Source organism: Protopterus annectens, chromosome 3.part1 (assembly GCF_019279795.1).
Source record: "Protopterus annectens isolate FY-2018-M chromosome 3.part1, PAN1.0, whole genome shotgun sequence".
NCBI classification, from domain to species: Eukaryota; Metazoa; Chordata; order Ceratodontiformes; family Protopteridae; genus Protopterus; species Protopterus annectens.
In genome coordinates this window covers 227,569,543-227,597,477 of record NC_056732.1, presented here as the reverse complement: position 1 = coordinate 227,597,477, position 27,935 = coordinate 227,569,543, and the positions used below count along the sequence as shown (strand labels likewise).

General features: G+C 40.5%; 1 protein-coding gene across 1 annotated transcript in view; it reads left to right on the top strand.

Moving 5' to 3' along the window:
• LOC122797654 (copine-4-like) overlaps window positions 1-27,935 on the top strand; it is a 1,365,845-nt gene that overhangs the window by 160,871 nt on the left and 1,177,039 nt on the right. The window contains exon 3 of the mRNA XM_044066195.1: window positions 26,691-26,762. Coding sequence (XP_043922130.1) covers window positions 26,691-26,762 — 72 coding nt within the window. The remainder of the gene's footprint in view (window positions 1-26,690; window positions 26,763-27,935) is intronic.

The window sequence follows — 27,935 nt, the reverse complement described above, 5'->3', positions numbered from 1 at the left end:
AGGAGTGTATAAATGAAGAAATAAAATGTTACTAGAAAATATATTTTTGTGGAAAATAAACACTGATGATATAGAAAAAAAAATAGAAAAGCATGATATAAGAATGTAATGATAAAACATTACTATATAAAACCATGGGGAAAAAATCTAACAGATAAAAAAAAAGCTATAAAAATAAGAATCAAATGGTATAATCAGAAAGTAGAATGTCAGGACGTTTTGTGGATACTGGTAATGGATAAATTACCAGTAAAAGGAAATATGTCATATGAAAAGAAAAGAGATAGAATATGTTTAAATTATCAAGAAACCACTGAACATGCTTTTGAAATATAAAAGAGTAAAATAGTTATGGGAAAACTATGTAAATAATATTTTTCAAAGAGATAAAAGAAGTGGATAAAAAACATGGATATGATTAAATATGGATATTATAATCATAGCAGTAAAGAATATGTTAAAAGATAGATAAGAAGACAGTTTATGTCATAAGGTTATATGGTTCGAATTAATAAAATTATGCTTAATGGTAAATGGATTTTAGCAACAATATTAAGGAAAATCAGATGGTTATGGAAAAAGGAGTGAGGTTCTAATAGGGATGAAAATTTAGAATGATTGCAAGGAAAATTATGAATATCTGTAAATATATTTTATGCCTATACATTTGTATATTTGTAAATATTTTTAAATATGTAATTTTTATTTTTGTATATGCTGTTTGGAGCTGTGAGATGGTGCAAGAAAGAGATCTAAGAGAAGCAGCAGAATGGAGAAGAGAAAAACTGTAAAGAGTTTGGAAGTGGAAAATGACAACTGGGGATAAATTTGCTTGAACTAGAGGGTCAAAATGCAGATAAGGATTCCTGTATGGCAGATAATACAAATGAGCATCATTTAGCTGTCTTAATGGAAAATGAAGTAAGCAAGTTAATTTGGAGTGGTGCTGATAACAGAAGGGGCAGGAGGGCTTGCAGGTGATGTTTTGTTGAAAATAACATAACAAAGCATGAAGGCGAACTGAAGCCGAGGAAATAACATTTATTTGTGTTGATGTTAAGGATTTATTTAACATGATACCTCATCAAGAGGGCGTTGAATTGTTTTATGAATTTCTTTGTCAACACACTTCCTTAACACATTCCAAGATGCTTACATTGAAAGCTTTGATGGAACTGGTACATGAAAACAGTTACTTGACATTTGAAGGACACCTGTTTAGGCAGATGTCTGGAATTGCAATGGGGGCAGCATGAGTCCCCATTTTTGCAAATATTGTCCTAACCCAGTGGGAGTTATTGAAGGTGTTTATTTCAGAGGGAATGAAAGACTGTAGATTTTACAGGTGATATCTGGATGACATCCTTATATTTTGGGATGGGAATCCAGACCAGTTGTCTGAATTTTCACTGTTTCTGAATTCTAGTACTGCTTTCCTGAGATTTACTATGGATACACATACAGAACATATAAGCTATTTGGACATACAGGTCAGCAAAGGCAAGAGGAATAAGAAATTTTCCTCCACTATTTTTAGGAAGCCAGCATACTCAAACACCCTTCTTCATTTTGAAAGTGGACACCCCTTGCATCAGAAGAGGTCTTTAGTGAAGGGACAAGGGGTGTGACTTACCAGGATGATAAGTGACCTGGAAGAATTCTATAAAGAAAGGGATGTTTTATTAAGTATGCTGATGAAGAGAGGATATCCAGCTGACTTTGTGAAACTTTGTTGGATGAGGTAACCAAGAAGAGAATTGTGGGACACTTTCACCCATTATTAGGTTTAGCTATATCTGGAAAGGATACTCTATCAGATAACAGTGAAACAACAACTAGTAACATCAGTAACTACAGAAATGCATTGATTTTGACATAGAATCCACAATTCCCACTAGTTAGAGACATATTGGTTAAGAATTAGTACATATTAAAGAGTAATGAGTGCATAGGTGTCAAATTAGGTGAAGCACCAATTGTAGTTTATAAAAAAGAACAAGTATAAAAGATATATTGGAAAGAAACAAAGATAGAAAGAATAATGCCGAAAAAGGCAAGATGACAAAATGTGGACATTGCACTCAATGCAAGCACATTTTAGAGGGAGACAGTGTATTTATTAAAAATTATGGATGGGTCAGGTGCAATCAGAAGAACAACTGTGGTACAAAAAATACATTGGAGTTTGTCAGATGTTTTATGGATACTACATAGAAAAAACAAAGAATGCATTCAGAACATGGATAAATAAGCGTATGTATGATATAGGGAAGTCTAATACAAAAAATGCACTAGCCAAAAACCTTATTAACTTTCCAAGTCATTATTTTAGGTTTGCAGTATTGGAACAAGTAGGAATGGATGAAAGGGGTGACCCGTTGGACCTGTTTTTGGACTATAAAGAATTTTTATGGTAACTGAGGGTTAATGCTACACGTTTTCCAGTTCTTAATGAAGTAGCATCCCTCAGCAGCTATTTAAAATTAAAAGCTGATTATTACTTTTAAGTACAGGGGTTGTGCAAATTTATGCCAAAAGGTTTTTAAAAAAATATTTTATGAACAAAAAACAGTTTCACACATTTAATATATATATATATATATATATATATATATATATATATATATATATATATATACACACACACATACATATATATATATATATATATATATATATATATATATATGTTACGCACATTCTTCTGTGTGGAGGCATACGTGAATGAGCGTGCCTTCGTTGAAGGTTGTGCGTCAGGGCTGGTAACTTGGCATGTAAAAATCCACTACCAAATATTAGCGGACCGGAGTTCTGCTGTGGCGACCCCTAACCGGGATAAGCCGAATGACACAACAACACACACACACACATATATATATATATATATATATATATATATATATATATATATATATATAGACAGAGATAGATATATATATATATATATATATACACACATATATGTTTTAGTTTTTTATAAATAGATATTTCATATTATTTTTTGTATTATGTTTAGATTGTATTTTGCACAATATCCAAACATCATTTTTGAGCCTGTCTTTTTAAATGGAAGCAAAAGTTTCAATTCAATATGCTAATGTGCTAAAACAAGAGTATTTAATGTGTTTCAAAACTGGTAAATGTATTCTGAAGAAGTCATTGGCAATTGTGATGAAAGCACTAAATAAATTTTATTTCCCCTGCTTCAATTCACCTTCGTGCTTTGTTATTTAGTTGAAAATAATATATTAGGATGATTCAGGCAACTGTTATGATGTTTCATGGGATGAGAAAGTAGAAAACCTTTTCAGGAGTCCTGAGGATGGTAATATGGAGAAGGAGCCAAGTAATGTGGGAGCAAAGAATGCAGTGGTTAAAACATATGCAGCAGTGAGAAAAAGAAAAAAAGCAGCAACAAACTGAGGAGTCCTGTTTTGTTGCAACATGGAATGCATTAGTTAAAAGTGATGCATCAGTGACAGCAGGTAAAAAAGGAGAGCAGCAATAAACTATAAGTGTAACTGTTTTTAAAAAGGCCTGCTGTGAGACTAAGGACAAAAACTGTGACTGTAAAAGCCACATATTATATGCAGTACAATTTGGTATCACTTGTTGGATTTAAAGCTCAAGAAATTCAATCTTTTATACATGTAAGGACAGAGACATCTTGTGACTTAGCATTTGAAGCTGAGGAACTGATAACATGTCTGAAACTATGTGACAAAAAGGACATTTATCCAAGGAACAATTATGTGTTTACTGGTAGTAACTTAAATGTTTAAAGATGTTACTTTGCAGTTTAGAGCTGAGGAACTGGGAGATGTCAAAAATGTATAGGATAACATTGTGGAAGTGACACATGAGAGAAATCTATGGAAAGGAGAATGGAGGTTGGAAGCTGTCTTGAAATGTAAAAAAAAAAAAACATGGTAAAACACTTGCCAAGTGTTATTTCTGGTCATAGACTGTCATTAAGATATGTTGGCCAGCCTAAATTATGTTTCCTTTGTTGGGACTTTCCTCATTTAATTGATTCTAACAAGATGCAATGTAACCAATGTGGAGAGAAAGGACATACAGAAAGAAGATGCAGGTTGTGTTAAAAAGTGGGCATTTTTGGATGAGCTGTTAAGGGTAAACAAGGGAAAAGAAGGGGAAAAACAAACAAACGTGAAGGAGGACAACAAGAGGCTGAAGCAGAGGGAGAACTAGATAAAGAAGAAACTGTTGATGAAAAAATATAAAGGAGGAAAAGGAGGGAAGATGTCCTCCACATCTACTTCTTATTACAGAAACCAAACCATTTCCTGTGAAAATAGTAATTTTACGATCAGAAATATTTTTATTGATTGTCATGTGACTTTTAATAACTTATAAACAGGAGTGTTACTTTTTACTTTTGTGGAAAAATTTGTTTAAACTAAGTTAAAACAACCATGTTATGTAGTCCTGTTTCACTGAAATTCTTGCTGGATGGGTTCGGAGCCGATTCTCGGCTCCGACTCGGCCGATACTAAAGCTTGAGAGCTTATACTGGCTTGAGGCTAATCCCTATCCCATGGAGCCTCACGGCAATTTCCCAGATCTTGTTTTCTGCAAAGGTGTTGAGGTTGCCTCTTTGCTGGCTCGTTGGCTAAGTAGAAGAGTTTTAAATCATGTTATATTTCATCCTTTTTCTTCACTTTCTACCTTTAATAGTTGTTAGTTATTACCTGTGTGATTGTTATTGAGTGCTTGATCCCCTATTCCACCTTTTTAGGGTTGTACAGCCAGCTTTAGTTAGTGGGACGTAGTTGCCCATTGAAATTAGAGGACCTTTCCTCTCTGAATGCTTGTCTTTAAAAAAAAAAAAAAAAAAAGTAAAAATTTTCTTCTCTTCATATCTTTGCTGTTAGTTATAGTTAGTGTTGTTGTTATTAAAATTTGTTGTTTTGTTTTCTTGCCAGCATGCCGAAAGAGAAACAGAGAGAACATAAGGAACACCACCCATTGGGGTTCAAGAAATGTGACAAGTGTTCACAAAAAATGTCATTGACTGACAGTCACACTAGCCATGTGTACTGTTTCGGAGAGGCTCACTTACAAGAACCCTGTACTTTTTGTCATGCCTCTAGTACTAGGGTTCTTAATGAGAGGAAAATCAGGAGTCTTATGGCCAGTTCCTTCCAAGAACAGCTGGAACTTGGTCAGACAGCTCCCAAAACTGTGAAGAGAAAATCTTCGGTTCCAGCGTCAGAGCCGTCTAATATGTCTAAAGCGACAGAGCCAAGGAGTTCTGGCTCCAATTCTGCTTCTTCTGTCTTGGTGCCATCAGTTTCTTCAGTGCCAAGGCAACCTTCGGTATCGAGACACTCATCAGATATTGACCCTGTTTCACCTACGTTGAGGTCTCCTATATTAGAAAGGAGGAGATCCCCTTCTGACTCCACCCGTTCCTCCAGAACACTTTCAGATAAGGACATCGAGCGGGTGGTGAAGAGGTTTCTCTGTGACCCAGCTCTGGCTAAAAAGTTAGTCCTTCCAGACCCAAAGGCTTTGGATCTGCCCATCTACAGACTACTGCTCCTCCTCCAACTGCTTCGTTCTCAGAGCCAAACACTTCGGGTTCTTCTTTGTTAGATCATTCGGTTCCGAAAATTCTTCCTGCTTCCTCAGGACTGATAACCCTATCCTCAGTGGCTCAGTCTAGAGCCAAGGGATCTGGAAACTGACGCTCTCGAGTCAGCTCTGAGAGGGATAGTCACCCCGTTTTTTCTTCAGAACCGACCTGCCCTCTTGGAGCTTGGTTCCCATGTCTGCTTTGGAACCTGTCCCTCCTGCTCAGAGCCGACCTCCCATTTCCACGGAACAAAGGTCGTCTTCAGAGTGGGATGGGATGGAAAGGCCTTCAGAGCAATAGAGAAAGCTTTGTCCAGTGCCAAAGCCCTGCCTTCGGACCCAATGTCCTACCAATAGCAGGCAGCAACCTCTTCTCCCCTGCCACCCCCTCAGTGTGGGGAACCAGAGATCCAAGCAGCCCCCATTGGAGGTGTCCCCTCTTCCGAGACCTCCCCGGATTATCACAATGGGGAACTTCCACAGAAGAGACTTTGTAAGAAGAAGCACATTGACTCTCCTGAGTCTGTCATGTCAGACACTGATTTGGATGAGTCAGAAGGGTCCCCTAGATCCCCCTCTGAGGATGGCTCCTTTTCTGACATCCTTGAAATCCTTAGCAGAGGAGTGATTGGAAGACCTCTAACCCTACTGAGGATGAATCAGTGCACCTTGAGGCCTTTGGTTCCCAACCTTCCACCTCCTGGGTGAGACCGCCTTATGACCAGCTCTTGGGGGTCATAGCCAGGAAAGCCTGGATGTCCCCAGATAAGCTGGAGCCTGTCCCGAGGAGGACAAACAAATTTATGACTGCTATGGAAGATAAGTCCTTTCTTTCTAAGGGAGTTCCTGTTGATGCTATAGTGGTAGTAGCAGCCATGAAAAAGGAGTTGTCTGAGACATCTTCTAATATCCATCCTCCTAATAAGGAGTCCAGGGTGATGGATAGGTATGGAAAGCATACCTTCTCTTCAGCGACATTTACCTTAAGATCGCTGAATTACCTTTCCCATTTTACTAGACTTCAAAGGGATCTCCTGAAAGAGTTTGGAGACACCCTTCAGGGTTCAGTAGCTTCGGGATCCACGGACAAGGTATCTGCACAGCTCTCCACCCTTAAATCCATGGCTGACTCCTCCATGAGGCTGATGTTCTATGCAGCGGATGGAGCAAGCAGGGAAGCTGCAGCAGGAATCTCTCTTAGGAGACATTCCTGGATGCATCTATGTAACTTCACGGAATCCTTTAAGTCTTTCTTTACCAACATCCTCTTTGATGGTTCAACTCTTTTTGGACCACAGCGAGCAGGAAGGGAAAGCCTTATCTGCAGTTGGAGTCCATTTCTCTCTTCCTTCTAGACCTTACCCAAGGGTCAAACAGGAGGGAAAATGTGTCACTCTAAATCCCAAAAAGGTTTCCTTCAGGCACAAGGTCAACCCTCCCCTAGAGGCAGAGGGGGAGGATATAACAGAAGATGCCACCCTTGTGGCAGAGGAGGTCCACAGCATCAGGGAGATAGAGAAACTTTCTCTGATCATCCCTTCCATCGCCGCTGAGGGGTTGCCTGACTGTCCGACTCTGAAGGCATTTGGGGTTCATCTTTCACTGTACCCAAGTGCCTGGCCAAAAATTTCCCAAGATTGTTGGCTACAAACCATAATATCTAGGGGTTACCTGATTCCCTTTGTTTCCAATCCCCTGGTAAACCAGTCTCTACAAAATGTGCCACCCATTCAGTAAGATCATGCAACATCAGAGGTCATCTCGTTGCTGCAAAAAAGAGTCATCCATGAAGTCCCCACAGAGCAAATAGGATCTGGAACTTACTCACGATTCTTTTTAGTTCCAAAAAAGACAGGGAACTGGAGATCAGTTCTAGATCTCAGCAAACTAAACAAGTCTGTAAATAAATCGAAGTTCTGAATGATCACTCTGCAGTCGATATTTCCCTTTATCAGGAAAGACAGTTGGATGTGCTCCATAGATCTTCAGGATGCATACTACCACATCAAAATAGATAAGTGCTCCAGAAGACACCTACGCTTTCGGCTGGGAGCCAATCATTTTCAATTTTTAAAACTGCCCTTTGTCCTCACTACAGCCCTCAGAGTGTTCACCAAATGCATGGCAGTGGTAATGGCTCACCTGAGAAGTCAAGGATTCTAGGTGTTTCCATACCTAGACGACTGGCTCCTCACTGCTACCAGTAAGCAAAAAGTAACAGCGAACCATGGATCCTGGTCACTCCAACAACTTTAATGTTAAAAATCACCAAACAAGAAGACACATCACGATACAATCCAAATACTAAGCGCTTTCACCCTCTAACCAGGGGCTTCATCAGAGTACACTGCTACCACCAAGCACCAACTAATCAGAACCAGGAACGAGACTCTATCCTTGTGCACCATATTAGGCATTACAATAAACTTAAAAAAATCAGCCTTATCTCCATCACAGCACATTGTATTCTTAGGGTCAGAAATAGACTCAACCACCATGACAGAAAAACTGACACCAGAAAGTATAGAATCATTACATGACCAAGTCAGATAATTGCTGAAGAGAGACAAAGTACAGGCTAGGATAGTCCTTCCGGTCCTAGGGACTATAGCTTCCACCATTCTCTTAGTTCCCCTAGCCCATCTGCACATGAGGGTACTTCAGTGGCTACTATTTGCCCAGTGGTCAGTGCAGGATCTCCCCCTATCTCACCAAATAATCATCACATACTCCTGCAAGAAGGATCTAACATGGTGGTTACATACTGATCAACTTGATCCAGATCGCCCACTTGCTCCCCCTCAAGAAAATGCAGTTTTGACCACGGACACCTCCCAGATATGGTGGGGGGGCATTATCTGTGAATGATGGTCCACAGTACTTGGCAGGATCAAGAGAACCACTTGCACATAAATATTCTGGAGTGCCAACTTTACCCCACTTTCACCCCCTAAAGGGCCCATCTCGATACCAAAAGATTGCCAAATTCCAATAATCATGGCCACACAGGTAGAAACCGCACTTTACAAAGCTAAGAATACAGCATCCATGGGACCAGATGACATCCTAGGCTGTGTACTACATGAACTACAAAATGAACTGGCACCTCACCTAAGTGTCATGTTTAATCATAGCCTCACCTCAGGCTTTGTGCCTACTGAGTGGTGCACAGCTACAGTTATCCCGGTTCACAAGGGAGGATCCACTTTGGATCCCAGGAACTACTGTCCATCAGTCTGACAAGCCTGATTTGCAAGGGCATGGAACGCATTATCATGGAACTTATAAACAAAGACAGTGGCAACCTTCAAACACTGGACCCCACCCAGTGTGGGTTTGTGAAGGGCCAATCTTGTCTCCTGAATCTGATTGACTTCTTAGTATCAGTCTCCAGAGCTGTGGACGAGGGTAAGGCAGTCCACACAGCCTATCTAGACCTCGCCAAGGCCTTTGACACCATCCCCCACTCTGGAATCATAGATAAACTTACTAAGCTAGGCATAAATCCCTACGTCACTCGATGGGTTGCTAACCGGCTTACTGACAGAACCCAGACAGTAAAAGTAGACGACTCCAAATCCAGCTCCAGACAAGTGACAAGTGGAGTACCTCAGGGTTCAGTCCTGGGACCACTCTTGTTTGGCATCTACTTCTCTGAAGTACAGGCCAACACTAAGGGACTCTGGCTAACAAAGTTTGCAGATGACTGCAAACTGGGAGCCATTATTGAATCCCCAAATGATGTGGATATTCTACAAAAGGGCCTTACAGAAACAGATGGCAGGTGCCAGAGCCATGGGCTCAAGCTTAATGCCAATAAATGTATAGTTATCCCCTTTGGAAAAAAACATGTACCCATGAATTACCACATAGGCGACATTGAAAATATTACTGAATGCAGGGAGAGTAAGTGGACTGTGAACCTCCGTGCTGATATTGAGCCAGGCTTGAATAACATCATTCCACTGAAACCTATACTAAAAGCTAGAAGACCAACTATCAGCTAACATGGAGGTGTGTCTGGCTTAATTCATGACTGGTCACACCCCTCAAAAGCAAAAGGTATAGGAAATGGAACACCCCCAGCTGAGAGGAATGAGGATTGGTGCATTTAAACAGCTGATTGACAGTGTGATGATTGAATGATTGTCTCAACAGTAAAGGAAGCAAGCACTATAAAAAGGAACTTCCAGTCCCAATCTCTACGATCTGAAGAAGATACCGAAAGCGCTTATTGTTTGGAATACATAGGGACTGTTTTATTCTACATCAAGATTTTAACCTGACATAAAGATTTTAACTTTTCCTACAATAAAAGGATTTTAACTGCCATTAAAACTAGAAGCTTTCATTTGATCTGTTAGACTGGTTAAGCTGTTATTGCAGTTCATCACAGTCACATAGCAGCTACTACATCTTCAGTGTGGATACTTTGTATATCAGGCCAAAAAGATTGGAAACTTTGAAGCCATCATAAGACTGGATACTTTGGAGCCATCATTTCATAGGTTCATAGGTTCATACTAGGCTATCTGCCCTAGGGCATTTATAAGCCTAGCCAGAGTGTGTTTGGCTTTCGCCACCCATTTTAAATTAATTTTGCTATGCCCTTTTTCGAGGTTAGTATACTGTGTCTGTCTAACAGTGACACAGAAGTGATACCCGGGGTAAACCTATGATCTCCCATGCACTCATCAAGATTCCTCTTGAAGAGAGTCAATGAGGGACTCTGCCTAACCTGGACTGGGATTTTATTCAAGAGTGAAGGGAGCCTCTGGGTTATGAATCTGTCCCTCCAGCATGTCCTATTTATTTCAGTGCTGAGGTTCAAGTCTCTCGAGCGCGTAGCTCGATGGAATTTGGATTTTCTGAGGTGCAGCATGTCCATTAATTCCGGGTTGGACATGGCTTTATACGTCAGGCACAGATCGCCTCTGAGCAGGCGGTATGCCACTGAGTAGAGCTGGAGTTTCTTTAACCGGGCAGCATATGACATCTGTTTGAGCCCTTTTATCCTCTTGGTGCGGTACTTTTGGGGTCTTTCCAGTTGCTGCAGGTGTCTGGTAAGGTACATCCCAAAAGGGGCATTGTACTCAATTATGGGCATGATAAGGGATGAGTAAAGAGCCACGATGACCTCCCCTGATCTAGATGTGAATCCCTTCATAATTAGGTAGGCTATATAAAATGTTTTTCTAACCACTTTGGCCACGTGGTTGTCAAATGAGAGATTGCTATCAACTTGGGACCTAGGTCCCTAATTACTTCTTCTGTACTTAATGGAATACCACCTATGTGGTAATTTGTGGGCACTTTGTTTTTGCCAAAGGGGATGACGATACACTTTTTGGCATTTAGCTTGGGGCCATGGCTCTGGCACCAGTTGTCTGTTTCTATGAGGCCCTTTTGGAGGATGATTGTGTTGGCTGGAGAGTCGATTATGGCTCCCAGTTTGCAGTCATCTGTGAACTTGGTCAGCCACAGCCCTTCCGTGTTGGCCTGTACCGCCGAGAAATATATACCGGACAAGAGAGGTCTCAGGACTGAGCCTTGTGGGATGCCACTTGTAACTGGTTTGGAGTCTGACATGGCTCCAGTAATTCTAACCATGTGGGTTCTGTCCTTGAGCGAGTTTGCAACCCATCTAGTGACATAGGGGTTTATATTTAAGCTGGTGAGGTTATCTATAATGCCCGAGTGGGGTATTGTATCGAAGGCTTTTGTGAGGTCCAGGTAGGCTGTGTGGACCACCTTCCCCTCGGCAATGGCCTTGGTGACCTTTATCAAAGAAATCAACCAGGTTTAAGAGGCAGGATCTGCCCTTAACAAAGCCAAACTGGGTAGGATCCAGTGTCTGTAGGTCCCCAATATCTTTATTTATGAGGTCCATGATGATCCTTTCCATAGCTTTGCAAACCAAGCTAGTCAGGCTTATAGGGCGATAGTTTCCAGGATCCGTTGAGGCACCACCTTTGTGGAGAGGGACCACTGTTGCGGTATGCCACTCTTTGGGTACATATCCTGTAGTAAGGCTGAGATTGAACAGTAGTTTTATGTTTGGGTTTAGCTCTTCTTGGAGTTCATGTAGGACGCAGCCCAGGACACCGTCTGGTCCCATTGATGCTGTATTTTTTGCTTTGGAGAAGGTGGCTCTTACCTGAGCATCTGAGACGTCAAGGGGGCAGCACTCTGCTGGGATAAATATTTGCCCTTTTGGTGGGGAGGGGGAGTTTGCACTGAACCTGTCAGCTAGGATGTTGGCAATGTCTGTGGGTTTGGTGTATTTTTTGTCATTTTGGACTAATTCTGAGCATATCTGGGAATTCCCACCCAGGTTCCTAACATAAGTAAAGAAAGCCTTGTGATTATCCTTAGTGTCCTGTGCAATTTTTCTCTCGAAGCTGGCCTTAGACGATTTTATGAGTGCCCGTAGTTTTTTGCTAATACTGATCAGAGATGCCTTCCCTTTTTGGGATTTTGCTCTATCATGTAGTAGCTTCCTCCTTCTATTGTATAGTTTGTTTATGGCTGGGGTCCACCAGACAGGACATCTGCCTTTGGAGGATTGGGTCTTGGTTTTATTTGGGATTGCATGATCCATGCATTCCTGAAGGTGTTCATAGAATATGTTTATAAAGGATTCTGCGGTCTGGGCCATATTTTCCACAGGCCCGGGGGCTTTGAAGGATTCCACCTCGGTTTTGAGGAGTGGGAAATTTGCTTTAGAGAAGTTTTTCACTGTGGTTTTCTGGGCAGGGGGTGGGGTCGGGATGTGAATATCCAGTGAGATTAGTTTATGGCCTGATCTTACCAGTGAGGGATACACTTCTGGTCTGGAGCATAGTCCCCATGTTGGTGATGATCAGGTCCAGTATTCCAGTATGTTTTCCCCTCTTGTGGGAGTGGTAACAAGTTGTTCCATAGCATTTGAGTTTATAAATTCTAGGAATCTTTGGGCTAGGGTGTTGGAGCTAGAGTAATGTTCCCAGTCTATGTTTGGGTAGTTGACGTCGCCCAATATAATGGTGTTTGGAGAGACCTTCATATTTTCCAGTGTTCTCAGGAAGACCGAGTGGGGGTCCTGGGTTTGGGAGGGTGGGTCTGTAGCAGGCTATAAACTGGAAGGCAGTTTTACCCACTGTTAGTTGCATATGGATAGTCTCTGATGCTTCATGCTGTGCCACCAACCTGGAGGTGTGGGTATCTTTGACGAATATTGATAGTCCCCCTCCTTTTGTGGTTCAGTCCAAGTTTTGGGGCCGAAAAGCATGGTATGAGGTATAACCTGGTAGTGCTGGGGTGCTCTCGGGAGCCTTGAACCAGGTTTCTCTTACTGCACAGATATCGATGTTCTCAATTCTAAGGAGAGTTTCGAGTACGTGCATCTTGAGGTTTAGACTTCTGGCATTGAGTAGCATTACTCTTAGTTTCTTATCCCTTGTGATACCTATGGAGGTAGGTTTGTCTTTTGAGCCTTGCCTAAAAAGGCACTATGGGGTTAGCAAGAGCCTTTGCCAATATCCACAAGCCCAGGGGTGACAAGTGCACGCCGTCCCTAGCGAAGCATCGTGGCTTGTCGAGCATGTCATCCCAGGCTGACAGGCATTGGATCCCCTTTGAATGATACCAATACTTAAGCCAATTGTTAAAATTGATCATCTTGTCTTTATATTGTGGCATCATTCTTGGTGAGGGTAAGATGCTACTCAAGGTCAGGGTCATACTGGCCTGGGCTACATGCTCAGAGAGCTCTTCTATGTCTCTTTTCATGTAGTCCAGGGAGGTACATCTCAGGTTATTCACACCAGCATGGACAATGACTGAGTCATATTTGTACTTGCCTTGGAGTGACCTGAGTGCTTGTGTTATGTGGTGGATCCTAGCACCCGACAGGAAGCTCACCGTGACCTTCTCCTTGTTCAGCCTGGTGACCGGGACGTCAGTGTGCCTGATGATAGAGTCACCTATTACAAGTGTATCAGGTGTGTTGTTTAGCCTTAAGGGCTGTGACTGTTCGGCACACTGGCTTTGTGAGCTATGTGTTGCACGTGTTTTGTTTTGGGGTAGCGGTTGCTTGGGTGTCTGCTTTGGAGGTCTCTGCTGCTTAGGCAGATTTTTATTTAGAGCCTCTGAGTATGTTTTTGTGTGTTTATGTGTTTGGTTTGCTGTCGTGGTAGGTCTATGTGAGACTGGAATTGTAGTGAGTGTGGTTTCCTTCTCCTCCTGACTGGTTATGCCAGTACTGAGTTGAGAGAGCTTAGCCTCCAGTTTGGCTATATGGTTGCATCTCTCACATGTGTTGGAATTTGTTGGGAGGAGGAGTGGGTTGTCTGTGTACATGAGGTAGTTGTAACATTGCCTCAAGATTCCCAGATTCACCAGCTGGACTGGAGAGGAGATTAACAACTGACCTTTGGACATGCTAGAATAGTATTGGGAATTCCTTTATAATTGAAAAAAAGGGCCAATGGGGAACAAGGTACTCAAGGGGAATTTGTGAGGGTGTAGTGCTCTTAATTTTTTAGTGCTGACTTATATAATTGCTTTAGTGAGCAAGTGCCAGGTAACTTAAATGCAATGTGTTGCAGGTAACTTAAATGCAAAAACGAAAAACAGTAACTTTCTTTCAAGTGAAACAAGGAAATAAGTACAGTAAGCAATGCAGATATCACTAGGGATCCACAGAAGCACTGAAAAGTCACGTTGTAGGTGGAATTAGCGTTTCAGGGAAATAACAAGCAAACAAACAACAAGCATACAAACAAAGCTAGATTCAGCAGGCCTGGATCTAGTCTATGCTACGGCAAACATGGTGTACCAATTTCAGTAAAAGTAGTTCAAATATGCAGGCACTATAAGCCTTTAACCAGAAATTCCCAGCTCAGAAGGACAGAGTCCAGCCTCTCCTCCCACAAGAGTGCAGACCACGAACCCTCTTAATGTAAAATACCTGGCCTGTAGCCCAAGTGCTTAAACCAGAATTAATACACTTTTAGAATAACAGACACTGAGCCCTCAATCAGCAGTTCCCAACTTAGAAGGATGTAAGCTACCTGTTCTGCCACTACAGTGCAGACCACAAACCTTCTTAATGTAAAACAACTGGTCTGAAGCCCAAGTGCTTAAACTAAAAGGTTTAGAATGAGTTACGCCAAGCAGTAGTAAATACAATTCAGTACTTTTAAGGTGAAGCAAAAGCAAAATAAAGTAGGAAGAAACACAAATACAGTAAAAGCAGATAATTTTTTTTTTTTTTTTTTTTTTGAGTGAGCAAATGAGATGGGCCCAGGAGTTACAGGACAGAAACAAGTGCAAATGCAGGCCTTCAAATTAGAAAGTTGGGAGAGATGGAAGACCGCCCAAATGGCCAATAACTACAAATTCCGGACCAGAACCACTCCTTATATGGTAGACAGGTTACCTAATGCTTACCACTCCCACTGATAAGCTAGAAGGCTTCCCTCCAACACAGAAAGGCTTGAGGGGCTCAGAAGCTTACAAACAGTCCTGGATACAGCAAATCTGTATCTGGAACACTAATTACAGGAAAGGTAGGAAACAGGCTTACATTTTTTTTTCAGAAAAGTAGCAAAAACAGTAGTAAAAACAATTCACATGCAGAGCAAGCTGGCACACTTGAGTATGTAGCAATATTAATCTACACACAGTTTGAAAACAATGTAATTAAATTAAAAAGGACTAAAAGCAAGTGCAGAAAGGGTTTATTAGGTAGAATGTGGTAAATAGATGGGACTGGGGGAGTGTCCTAGATCAAATCTAAAGTGGGGCAGACACTACAAAAGCCACCAAATTTAAACTACAACCAAGAACAGGGAGGGGGTGGGGAAGACAGTTTCAACAGAGATGTGAGGAATCACAGTGCAAATTATAAAACCAAAACAATATATACTGATCTCTGTATATTTGCAGAACAGTAAGACAACAGATATCTAAGCAACAATTTAGCTCTATAATACAGAATAATACAGAAAAATATACTCAGCTCTACATATTTGCAGATAGTCTTGTAAGGCTGTCTCTCAACACAGAGATTCCAATTTAAATGCAGGCTGTTATTAACAGGTCAAATTAAGGGAACATTGAGTTAAGCAACACACAAGCTATAAAAAACAGTTATACCAGCTGAAGACAAGGCAGAAAATGAGGGTGGGGTGGGGAAGACAGTTTCAACAGAGATGTGAGGAATCACATTGCAAATTATAAAACCAAAAAAATATTCTGATCTCTGTATATTTGCAGAACAGTAAGACAACAGATATCTAAGCAACAATTTAGTTCTATAATACAAAAAAATATACCCAGCTCTATATATTTGCAGATAGTCTTGTAAGGCTGTCTCTCAACACACAGGTTCCAATTTAAATGCAGGCTGTTATTAACAGGTCAAATTAAGGGAACCTTGAGTTAAGCAACACACAAGCTATAAAAACCAGTTATATCAGCTGAAGACAAGGCAGAAAATGAGGGTGGGGGTGGGGAAGACAGTTTCAACAGAGATGTGAGGAATCACAGTGCAAATTATAAAACCAAAAAAATATATACTGATCTCTGTAAATTTGCAGAACAGTAAGACAACAGATATCTAAGCAACAATTTAGCTCTATAATACAGAGAAATATACTCAGCTCTATATATTTGCAGATAGTCTTGTAAGGCTGTCTCTCAACACACAGGTTCCAATTTAAATGCAGGCTGTTATTAACAGGTCAAATTAAGGGAACCTTGAGTTAAGCAACACACAAGCTATAAAAAACAGTTATATCAGCTGAAGACAAGGGAGAAAATGAGGGGGGGTGGGGGGTGGGAAAGACAGTTTTAACAGAGATGTGAGGAATCACAGTGCAAATTATAAAACCAAAAAATATATACTGATCTCTGTATATTTGCAGAACTGTAAGACAAGAGATATCTAAGCAACAATTTAGCTCTATAATACAGAATAATACAGAAAAATATACTCAGCTCTATATATTTGCAGATAGTCTTGTAAGGCTGTCTCTCAACACACAGGTTCCAATTTAAAACATTTTGCTATGGTATAACTGCATTCACAGCGTGAATATCTTGTAAGTGCATTTAATTTAAGTACTGGAAATGTATTTAAGTTTTTTGCTATATATGTTGCACTTTTAAGTTTTATATCATTTAACCACACTACCTATTCTCCAAGAGAACTTTACTTCATTGGCCATTGCTGTACAGCATTTCATTTTGAATTTTGTTTTTACTTGTTACTGATAGCTGTACTTTAGCATTAGGAGGTACCCTTTCTTTTTTATGAATTACCACATAGGTGGCAGGACACTAAACATCGAAAGCGTGATGAGAGACTTAGGGACACAGGTGGACAGTGGTCTCACTTTCGATAACCACATTGCCCAACAGTCAGGAAATCCTTCTAGGTGGCACACCTCATCACTAAGGGCTTTTCATCCAGAAAAAAGGAGGTCATTGTCCCACTGTACTCATCCATCATTAGACCCATTATAGAGTATAATGCCCCATTTGGTATGTACCTCACAAGACATCTGCAACAGCTTGAAAGGCCACAGAAATACCTCACTAAAAGAATCACAGGCCTAAAACAGATGCCATATACTGACCGTCTAAAAAAAACTCCATCTATACTCTGTGGCATATCGTCTACTCAGAGGCAATCTCTGCTTAACATACAAGGCCATGCCAAACCCTGAGCTGTTGGACATGCTCCACTTAAAGAAATCCCAATCCCTCAGAGCCACACGCTCCAGGGATCTAAACCTTGTCATCACAATGAACAAAACATGCTGGAGGGATAGGTTCCTGACCCAGACACTCCCCATACAGTGGAATAGACTGCCCATACATATCAAGCAGAGTGCCTCATTGGCCCTCTTCAAAAGGAACCTTGATGATTGGATGGGAGATAGGAAATTCACCCCCGGGGATCATGTCAGTCACCCTGCTAGACAGGGGCCTGGAGAAGTAAATATTGTGGGAAGAAATATCCAGGGAATTGTTATGGCTAGGCTTGCATAGGCCCTAGGGCTGATAGCCTAGTAGCAACCTATGAACCTATGAGAGCATTGCTATATGCGTTGCAAGCACTTTACAGTTCTCTTCCCACTGCAACAATTGAGATTCAGTCAGACAACATGTTTGTAGTGTGGTACATAAACAAGCAAAGGTGAGCCAAATCTTACCCACTTTGTCGAAAAGTTTTAAGAGTATGGAAATGGGTGATGGACACTCATTGCTTTCTGGTAGCAATACACATCCTGGGGAAGTCAAGTGTGATAGCATACAAACTCAGTTGAGCAATTCTGATGCCTCATGAATGGTCCCTGAATTCAGAAGTTGTGAAAGAGATTTTTCACAAATGGGGCCAGCCTTGCTGTGACCTGTTCACCATGTACATGAACACCAAATGCAGCAGCTACTTTTCCCTAATTCCACATCTGGGGATGTCACCCAGGGATGCTTCGGTCCACATTTGGCCGCCGGGACTCCTTTATGCTTTTCCACCCTTTCCCCTCATTCCAAAAGTGATTCAGAAAGCAAAACTGTTTAAGAGTACTCTGATCCTCATTGCTCCTTACTGGCCTCACCAAGTCTGGTTCCCCTTCCTTTGGCCATATCTCTTGGAGCGACCATGGATTCTGGAACCAACTCCAGACCTCCTGATGCATCAGTCAGGGCAGTTCCATCCTACTATCCAAACCCTGAAATTGACAGCATGGCTGCTCCAGTTCCATGAATAGGCAGGTGTGTTTCCCTTTCCCCTACATTCAAACACATTTTGATTTCTTCACACAAACCTTCACAAGGAAACTATATTCCAGCAAATGGAAAAGGTTCTCCATTTGGGCATCAAATCAAGGCATAGATCCCTACTCAGCTCCTATAGAGTTTATCATGTCCTTCCTGGCATCCATTTTTCATGAAGGAGCTGCAGCTGCTACTGTTAGAGTTCAGTTAGATACCATCTCTAATTATCATTTTGGCTACATGGGAAATCCAATCATGTCCCACGCTTTATGCAAAACATTTTTGAAAGGAGTCCTCCTTCTCAGACCTCCAATCAAACAACCACTGGAGCACTGGGGCCTAAACCTAGTTCTTACATCTTTAATTTCTTCCTCCTTTGAACCCTCTTCTTCATTGGATCTGAATTATTGTCATGGAAAACATTGTTCTTAGTGGCTATAATTTCTGCTAGGAGAGTTTCAGAATTGCAAGCCATCACCATTCCACCTCCTTACTTTGTTTTCCACAAGGATAGTCTCACTTAGAACTCATCCTTCTTTTTCTTCCTAAGGTATGTTCAGAGCATAATCTCAACACAACTATCGAACTACCAGTTTTCTTCCCAAATCATACTAATAAATCAGAATACAGACTACACCAATTGGATGCCCACAGAATTCTCAGGTTTTACCTGCACAGGACTAAAGAATTTAGAAAATCAGATCAATTATTTGTTTCTTTTTCAGACAAAAATAAAGACTTGCCTGTTTCTAAGGTCACCTTGTCTAAATGGCTTTCAGACTGCATTACATTTGCTTACAAATCTGCTGGCAAACAATTACCAGCCAAAGAAAAAGGCCATTCAACAAGAGCAGTATCAACTTCATATGCCTTTAGATCTAGACTCCCAATTGATACCATTTGTGCAGCAGCTACTTGGGCAAGACCTCATACCTTTGTCACTCATTACAAATTGGATTTGGCCTCCTGAGACAGGTCATCCTTTGAGCCCACTGTGCTGAAGAGTCTCTTTGCTTGAGCCACCCATGATAAAGGTGCTAGGGACGCTGTCCCATCCAGCAAGAATTACGGTGAGATAGGACTACATAACATAAAGAAGTTATGTACTTACTATAACGTTCCATGTTTGTAGTCCATCTCGCCTACATTCTTGCATCCCACCCTCATCCCCCTTCCCCTGGAGGAAATGGTGGACTATACATTATGCTATCTGACCTGGTTGTAGTTGTCTGTCCACCTGGCATGGATAGTATACACAGTGTTCTAACTGTATGTGCATAGTTATTGATAGTTTACTGGCTATTATGTACCTATTACTTTCTTGCAAACAAGATCTGGGGAATTTCCGTGAGGCACCATGGGATAAGGGTTAATCTCGAGCCAGTAAAAGCTCTCTAGCTTTAGTATCAGCCGAGTTGGAGCTGAGAATCGCTCCGATCCCATCCAGCAAGAATGTAGGCGAGATGGACTACAAACATGGAACCTTATGGTAAGTACATAACTTCTTTTTTTCTCCAGTAAAAGTCAATAAATGTTATGTTATTTTATCTTTTGGGTAACTGGGGTAAAAGCCTAAAGTGTTTTTACCATCTTTTTTAAATGTACTGTTTTCATTTATTTATTTATTTATTTATTTATTTTGGGGGGGGGGGTTACTTTTTGCTACTTACTTGTTTTACTGACCATTGCTGTCAGGCTTCCCGGGGAATCAGACAACATTGTTTTTCTTCCTTCTTAGTATTTTTACCATGTTTTTTTAATCAATTTATTTATTTATTTAGTTTGGGTGGGGGAAGTTACTTTTTACTACTTACCTGTTTTACTGACCATTGCTGCCAGGCTTCCCTAGGAATCAGGCAATGTTGCTTTCCTTCCTTCTTCCAGTCACATAAAAAAAAAAAAAAACAGAAAATACTTCAGCTGCAGATGGGTGACTCGGTTGTGGCCATTTCTGGTATCTCAGGCCATTTATCTTTTAACTTCATGGCTCCACTCACCATTTTCAGAGATCTTTCTGCACAGGAAAATGAAATCTATTATTGCCAACACTCCTTTGCCATCTATTTGCAACCAACTGATTGGGTAAAATGACATAATTTAAGACTTTTTTTGACCATGAGCAGAAAGCTAGCTTTTGGGCATTCTACTTTCACCTTCATCAACAGGCCATTCAACTGTTCCTTACTGTCAAACACTAGGATGATATATTCTGCCTGTCTGAGGTTGGTAATAGTTTTCATAGCAATCTTCATTCCTGCATCTACCCCAGCATTTTGCATAAACGCAGTTTATAAGTTACATAAGTAGTGTGATAATATACAAACTTGCCACACTTCTATCTCAGTGTTGAATCCTTTAGTTATATCATGTTTGTTGCTTCTTGTTCTGCATGCAGATTCTTCAGGAAGCAAATTTTGTGACATAGTTTTCCCACTTTTCTAAGCACTTGCAATAATTTGTTATGGTTTACACAGTCAAAAGTTTTAGCACAGTCAACAGAGCAGATGCAAATATTTTTCTGGAGCTCTTTCACTTTCTCTTTTATCCAATGGATGCTGGCAAGTTAATCCCAGGTGCTTCTGCCCCTTATAATACCAAGTTGTACATCTTGCAGTTCTTGACTCATATAATGGTAGAGTCTTGCTTGCAGGATCTTTCACATTACATTGCTAGCATATGAGCCAAGTGCAGTTATTCAGTAATGTGAGCATTCTTTGGCACTGTCCCTTTTCTGAGATTAGAACATAAACTAAAAAGTTCCAATCCATTGGCTACAAACATATTTTCAGAATTAGTTGGTTAATTCCAAGCAACACTGTGACAGCATCCATTTGCAAGATTTTATACAATTCCATTAGAATGCCATCACTTTAAGCAACCTTGGTATTAGCAAGGTTTTCCTGGGTGTCATTTAACTTCAGTCTCATGGATGTCTGGCTGTCAGAGAGCATGCCAGTATATATATCAATGGTATTAAGGTGCTTTTCTTGTTGTTCTTCTGGATGTATCTGTTTCCTCTCATTAAGATCTTCTGTTTCTGCTAAATTCCTCTTATCTCCCTTCTTTATCATGTCCCCTTTTTACCTGGAAGTTTCCCTTAATGTTGACAATGCTCTTTAACAGAGCTCTTTTCTTTCCCATTGTGTTATTTTTTTTTCCAGTTCATTGCACTTCTCAATTAAATATGTCTTGGAATTGCTTCCTGCTATCTTTATTCCCTTTTTATCTCTTTCTTTCCTTGAACGAATCTATAGCCAACCATTCTGTCTTCTTATTTTTCTTTTATTTGAATTATTTTTGTTGCCTCCTCATTCTGGACAGAATCATGAACTTCTATGAATAGTTTTCCATATACTCTGACCACAGGTGCAGTTCCATTGGTTCACTGTTTTAAAACAGCTCCACAGAGGTAGGCAACCAGTCACTGCTCTGCTGTATTCATCTGTGCAATCCAAGGAATCTGTTGCATTCTGCTAATCATAAGTAAAATTGTATACTGTATTTAGTACTTTTAAACTGTATTTTTGCTTTATTAATGATTTTTTAAAACTGTTCTTGCTGACTTGTTGCAGTTTGTGTCTGATGTAGCATAGCCTAGATTCCAACCTGCTGAATCTGGTTCTGTTTGTTAAATTGAGCACTAAACTAGGTTATCTTTGTTGGAGAGGGTCCCCCTGCACCTTTGTGGCAGGAGAGTGCAGTAAGGACTCATCTGATTGAAGGTTGCAGGCACAGTGCACAGTTTTGAGCTCTCTTATTGGTTAAATTGTTTAATTCAGTTTGCTCAGTGTTGCTACATAAGCCCTGTGTTTGTGCTGGTCTGTGTTTGTTTTAACACAGCTTCACAGAGTTAGGCAACCAGCCACTGTTCTGTTGTATTCATCTGTTTATGCATAGTACACCTCCATGTGCCATTGCTCTACCATGCAGTGGAGGTAACCATTTACAGTAGATACATTTTCCCTTAGTAGCTGTCCATGATCCATCCAAGAAGTCCTTAAATTGTGCTTAGCTGCTCACCTCATCTGCATTTTGCCCCTTAAAACAGTCCAAAAACCACAAACTCTACAATAATCTCATACCATTTAGAGAGCCCATTAATACAAATATAGACCCTTTATAGAGCACCCCATTAGTACAGACCCCAGTTAGAGCACCCAGTTATACCACACCCCTCTATTTTCTCCCCCCGCTGTGAAAACAGGATTTAATCTAGCATTATGGATGGTCAGTTTCCCTCCACTCCATTTCTCCTACTAGCCTGATTGACATGGGTATCCTGAGGCAGTGTAGCAACTACCTCATGTACACTGACAACCCTTTACTCCTAAATCATCCAGGTACAATTTGTGAGAGATGCATCTACACTAAGAATCTGGAATTCTTGCTCCCTCCGACTCAGAACAGTAATACTGAAGGGTTGTCAGCTCACATACTACACCTCCAAAGCAAACCATGCACTCAATACATAAACCATCATATGCAGAGGTACTCACCAGAAACCTACCTAAACACCAGGGACCTTCCAAACACAAACGTGCTACACCTAATGCAGCACCAACAGCACTCAGTACACATAAAAATACAAGCACCAGTATCCCACCAAATAACCCCTAAGGCAAAGCACATGTAAACCAAATTTGTCAGTCATGGCTGACTCCATTGTAAGACACACAGATTTCCAAATCACCAGGCTGGACAAGGAGAAGGTTACGGTCAGCTGTCAGGTGCCAGGATCCACTGAATCATGCATGCACTCATGTCTGTCAACAACAAGTGCCATAGTTCATGTTGGTGTGAATAACTTGAGATGTACCTCACTTTACTATATGAAGAGAGACATGATTGAGCTTTATGAATATGTGTCCCATACAGGTATGCCCCTAGCCTTAAGCAGCATTCTACCCTCACCTATGATTGACTTCAACAATTGGCTTAGTTTCTGGTGTCATTCTATGGAGATTCAGTTCCTTTCAGCCTGGGATGACATGGTTGATAGGCCACGCTGCTATGCCAGAGATGATCTTTACCCATCACCTCTAGGCTTTCACTTACTTGCTAAGGCACTTGTCTCCCCCATAGTGCCGTTTTTAGGCAAGGTCCCATAAACAAAATTTCTGACATGAAAATATCACTCACAAATAAATTAAAGGTTATGTTACTAAACGCTAGGATTTTAAATCAGAAACTGTACTCTCTGGAAGCACTCCTCTCCCTGGAGGATGTTGACATCTATGCAGTCACATAAACCTGGTTCAGAGCCACAGAGAGAACTCCAGCCTTACAACGTTACAATACCTTTCACACTTTCTGACTACAAAATGAACATATGATAACCAAAGGAGGAGGAGGATCTATCTTCATCAATGATAAATACACCTCTAGATTTGTTAGACAGGAAAATTCCATGAAGTTACAGCAAGTTCAACTAACTGACCCCATCTTCAAGTCATCATTAACTATAAGCCCCCTTTAATGAACCAAGATATCCACACTGTTTATTTGGACCTATTTGAGTCAATCAAATTACAACCAAACATGGGTGATTTTAACTATTCCCCTCCATTGACTGGGCAACTTATACTAATAACAACATGCTCACACAAACATTCATGGACTTTAACACTAATGCCCTGGAGCAAATAGTATGCAACCCCACAAGGGACTTAAATATTCTTGACCTGGTCCTCTCCAACATGACTGACCATTGCACAACCACAAGTATAGGACCCTCACTGGTTAAATCTAATCACAATTCAGTCATGTTTGAAGTAGCTATAACACCTGAGCCCCTTAGGTGAAATCAGACAAAAAAGTTTCACCAAAGCTAATTATACCCTCCTAAGGGATGGCATAAATACTTTCCAAGCTCCTGTTCTCACAGATGGCATTGACAACTATACTAAGGTATACACAAATGCCATGTACAAGCACTTATACAAATGTATTGACACAGCTGTACCTGATAGGATCAAAACAAGACCCACAACAAATAAAAGCCTCCCTGGTGGACAGCAACCATCATCCACCTTCATAAAGAGGGTACAGCAACAGACCCTGGGAACTACAGACCCATCAACTTAACCAGCCTTATCTGTAAGGCCATGGAACAAATGATCATGGATCTTATAAATAAGGATATAGGTGATCTACAAACCCTTGATCCGAAACAGTTTGGTTTTGTCAAAGGCAGGTCATGCCTGTTAAACTTGGTGGACTTTTTCGACAACATCATCTCAATCATAGACAAAGGCAAATCTATGCATACAGCCTACCTTGACTAAGCCAAGGCCTTCGAAACAGTCCCACATTTAAGCTTCATTGATAAACTCTCCCAATTGAATATCAACCTGTATGTCATCATGTGGGTTGTTAACTGGTTCACCAACAGATCACACTCTGTCAAAATTGGGGACTTTACCTCAACCAGTAGATCTGTCACCAGTGGGTTCCACAGGGGCCAGTACTGGGCCCCCTATTGTTTGGTATATAATATATTTCTCAGAAGCTCAGGCCAAAGCAGAGGGGCTGTGGTGGACTAAGTTTGCTGACAACTACAAATTAGGTATAATCACTTAATCCCCAAACAATGTCAATATATGTCAAGAGGGACTTACACAAACCAATGATTGGTGCCAAAGCCATGGACTCAAACTCAATGCAAAACAATACATTATTATCCCCTTCAGTAAAACTATATCCCTTCAGACTATCATATAAATAATAATACCATAAGTAACAACTCAGTAGTGAGAAACTTGGAACGTAAGTTGAATATAGCCTGAACTTTGACCACCATGTGTTTACTGTGGTAAGGAAGGCATTCTATGTCACATACCTTATTAGCAAAGGCATTTCCTCAAGAGAGAAAGAGGTCATAACACCTCTGTACTTGACCCTTATCAGGCCAGTAATTGAGTACAATGCTCTCTTTGGTATGTACCTTACCAATCACCTGCAGCAACTTGAGGGAAACCTCAGAGAGTTCTAACCAAGAAAATTCTGGGACTCTATCACATGTCATATATTGACAGACTGAAGTCACTGTCACTGTACTCAGCAGCATACATATTACTTAGAGGAGACGTGCTTGGCCTACACAGCAATCTCAAATCCAAACCTAATGGAAATGCTGGACATCTGCAAGTCAAATCGGACAAGAGTCACCTGCTCCAGGGACCTTAACCTGGCCTGCAACATAAATAGAACCTGCTGGAGAGACAGATGTGTCTTTCAGAGGCTGCCACTCCTCTGGAATAGGCTATCAGTTCACATCAAACAAAGTTCTTCTATGTCCCTGTTTAAGTGTAGCCTGGATAACTGGATGGGAAACCATAAGTTCCTGCCAGAGATTTCACCTATGGCCCTCCTAGATATGGACAGTCATTGCTAACTAAGTTTAGGCAAGATTCTTTATCTCTAGTCTCTCTAGTATTATATTGGGTATTCACAGCTAGGCTTATATAGATCTTTGGGTCAATAGTCCAGTAACTACCTATGAACCTATGAATCTATGTTATTCATGTTTACTACATATTATTTTGTAATATTTCCATGTCTGTACCTAGTTTTCAGGGATTGAATTACATCAATTTTTTCTGCATTATTTAGTAGTCTGTGTTTTCCTATGTGTACCAAAGATAATTACTATACCTCAACAGCAATATTTATGCAGTTTTACTAAACAGATTTTACTTAGTTCTATGTTTCAGTTATTAGCAAGTTTTACACAGTGTGACAGAAATGTCTGTTGGCTCATCTACTCTTTATTAGTATTTTTTTCCTTTTTAATTTATTTTGATACCACTGGCTGGCTGAGTAAACCCATTGAGGAAATGTATTAATCCTGAATTGACAATGAGAAAAGCTGAATAAGAGCATTGTGTAAACTTAAATCTCAGGGCTTCAAGTTTCCAGAGTGAGTCACAATATTTACAGTTGTCTGTGACTAGTGAGATTTTGAACCTGAATCCATTAGATAATACATTTTTATCTCATTAATGAGTATTGGTAAGGAAATTTCTGAAGCAAGTAAACTACTGTAAGTTAATGAGGCATTGTTTAGTAATGTTAAATTAATCTCTTAAGCTATACTTTGGTTTGCAACATTCAGAAGCAGAAAAGATACTATTTCCCAACAGGAATGAAAGGAAGGACATTTACATTTCCTTTAGGGAGGTATAAAAAGGCAGCCAAGAGTAAAATTGAAAGCAGTATGAATGCATGAATATATTTACAATATACATGTTGCACGTGGATTAATTATATTTAATAGGATGCATTTTTTTATGTGACAAATAATGGTTATAAACTTGTTTCTACAGATTGTGTCACAGAGGAAACTTGCCAAATCATTGTTGAAACATGGAAACACAGCAGGGAAATCTTCAATAACGGTATGTAACTTGGGAAGTATTTTCCCAATGATTATAATGCATGTATTTTGCTTTATAGAACACTCAGTGAAACAGACTTTTAGTTCTATTTATGTCACATAAAATTTGTCTGAGACAGTGTAAATTATTAGAATTACAACATGAATAGCAAATATATAGTACTGTTTCATGACAAAGGTTGTATGAGAGTTTATTGAAGCACACCAACTATTTGTAGAATTCCCTAAAACAATATTTTGAAAACATTGATGTTAACAAAACTTGAAAAAATAGCTTTCTGAAAATAAAAACATGAAACAAATGTGGAGGAAAACCCCTTACTGATATGCAAGGAGTGGGCCCATACATCATCATTAAATGTGTTTACCCCATTTTACCATACCTTGGAATAAATGCTGTTTAGTTAAAAAAGAATACAATGTGGGTTTATTTGGACATCCCCACTTTTGCTCATAAGTATTTGGGTATTTGTGTCATTCAGGTTTGCTTTATCCTCATTTATTCTAACTAACTGAAAGTATTCAGCTTTTGACAGTAGTAAGTAACATTGTCCTGCCAGTACTAATATAGCAATAAAATGCACAATACTATTGCCTTGCTCACGCATAGCAGCTAGTTCATAGGTTCATACTAGGCTATCTGCCCTAGGACATTTATAAGCCTAGCCAGAGTGTGTGTGGCTTTCACCACCCCTTAGGATGAGAATACTATACCCATTAGTTTGCTGTGCCTCTGTCCAGCAGTGACACAGAGATGATTCCCGGGGTAAACCTACGATCTCCCATCCACTCGTCAAGTTTTCTCTTGAACAGAGTCAGTGAGGGGCTCTGCCTCACATGGACTGGGATTCTGTTCCATAGTGTAGGGAGTCTCTGGGTGATGAATCTGTCCCTCCAACATGTCCTATTTATATCCGTGTTGAGGTTTAAGTCTCTTGCTCTCGTGGCTCTGGTGGATTTGGATTTTTTGAGGTGGAGCATGTCCATTAATTCCGGGTTGGACATGGCCTTGTATGTCAGGCACAGATCACCTCTGAGCAGACGGTATGCAACTGAATAGAGCTGGAGTTTCTTCAGTCGGGCAGCGTATGACATATGTTTGAGCCCCTTTATCCTTTTGGTGAGGAACTTTTGGGGTCTTTCCAACTGCTGCAGGTGTCGGGTAAGGTACATT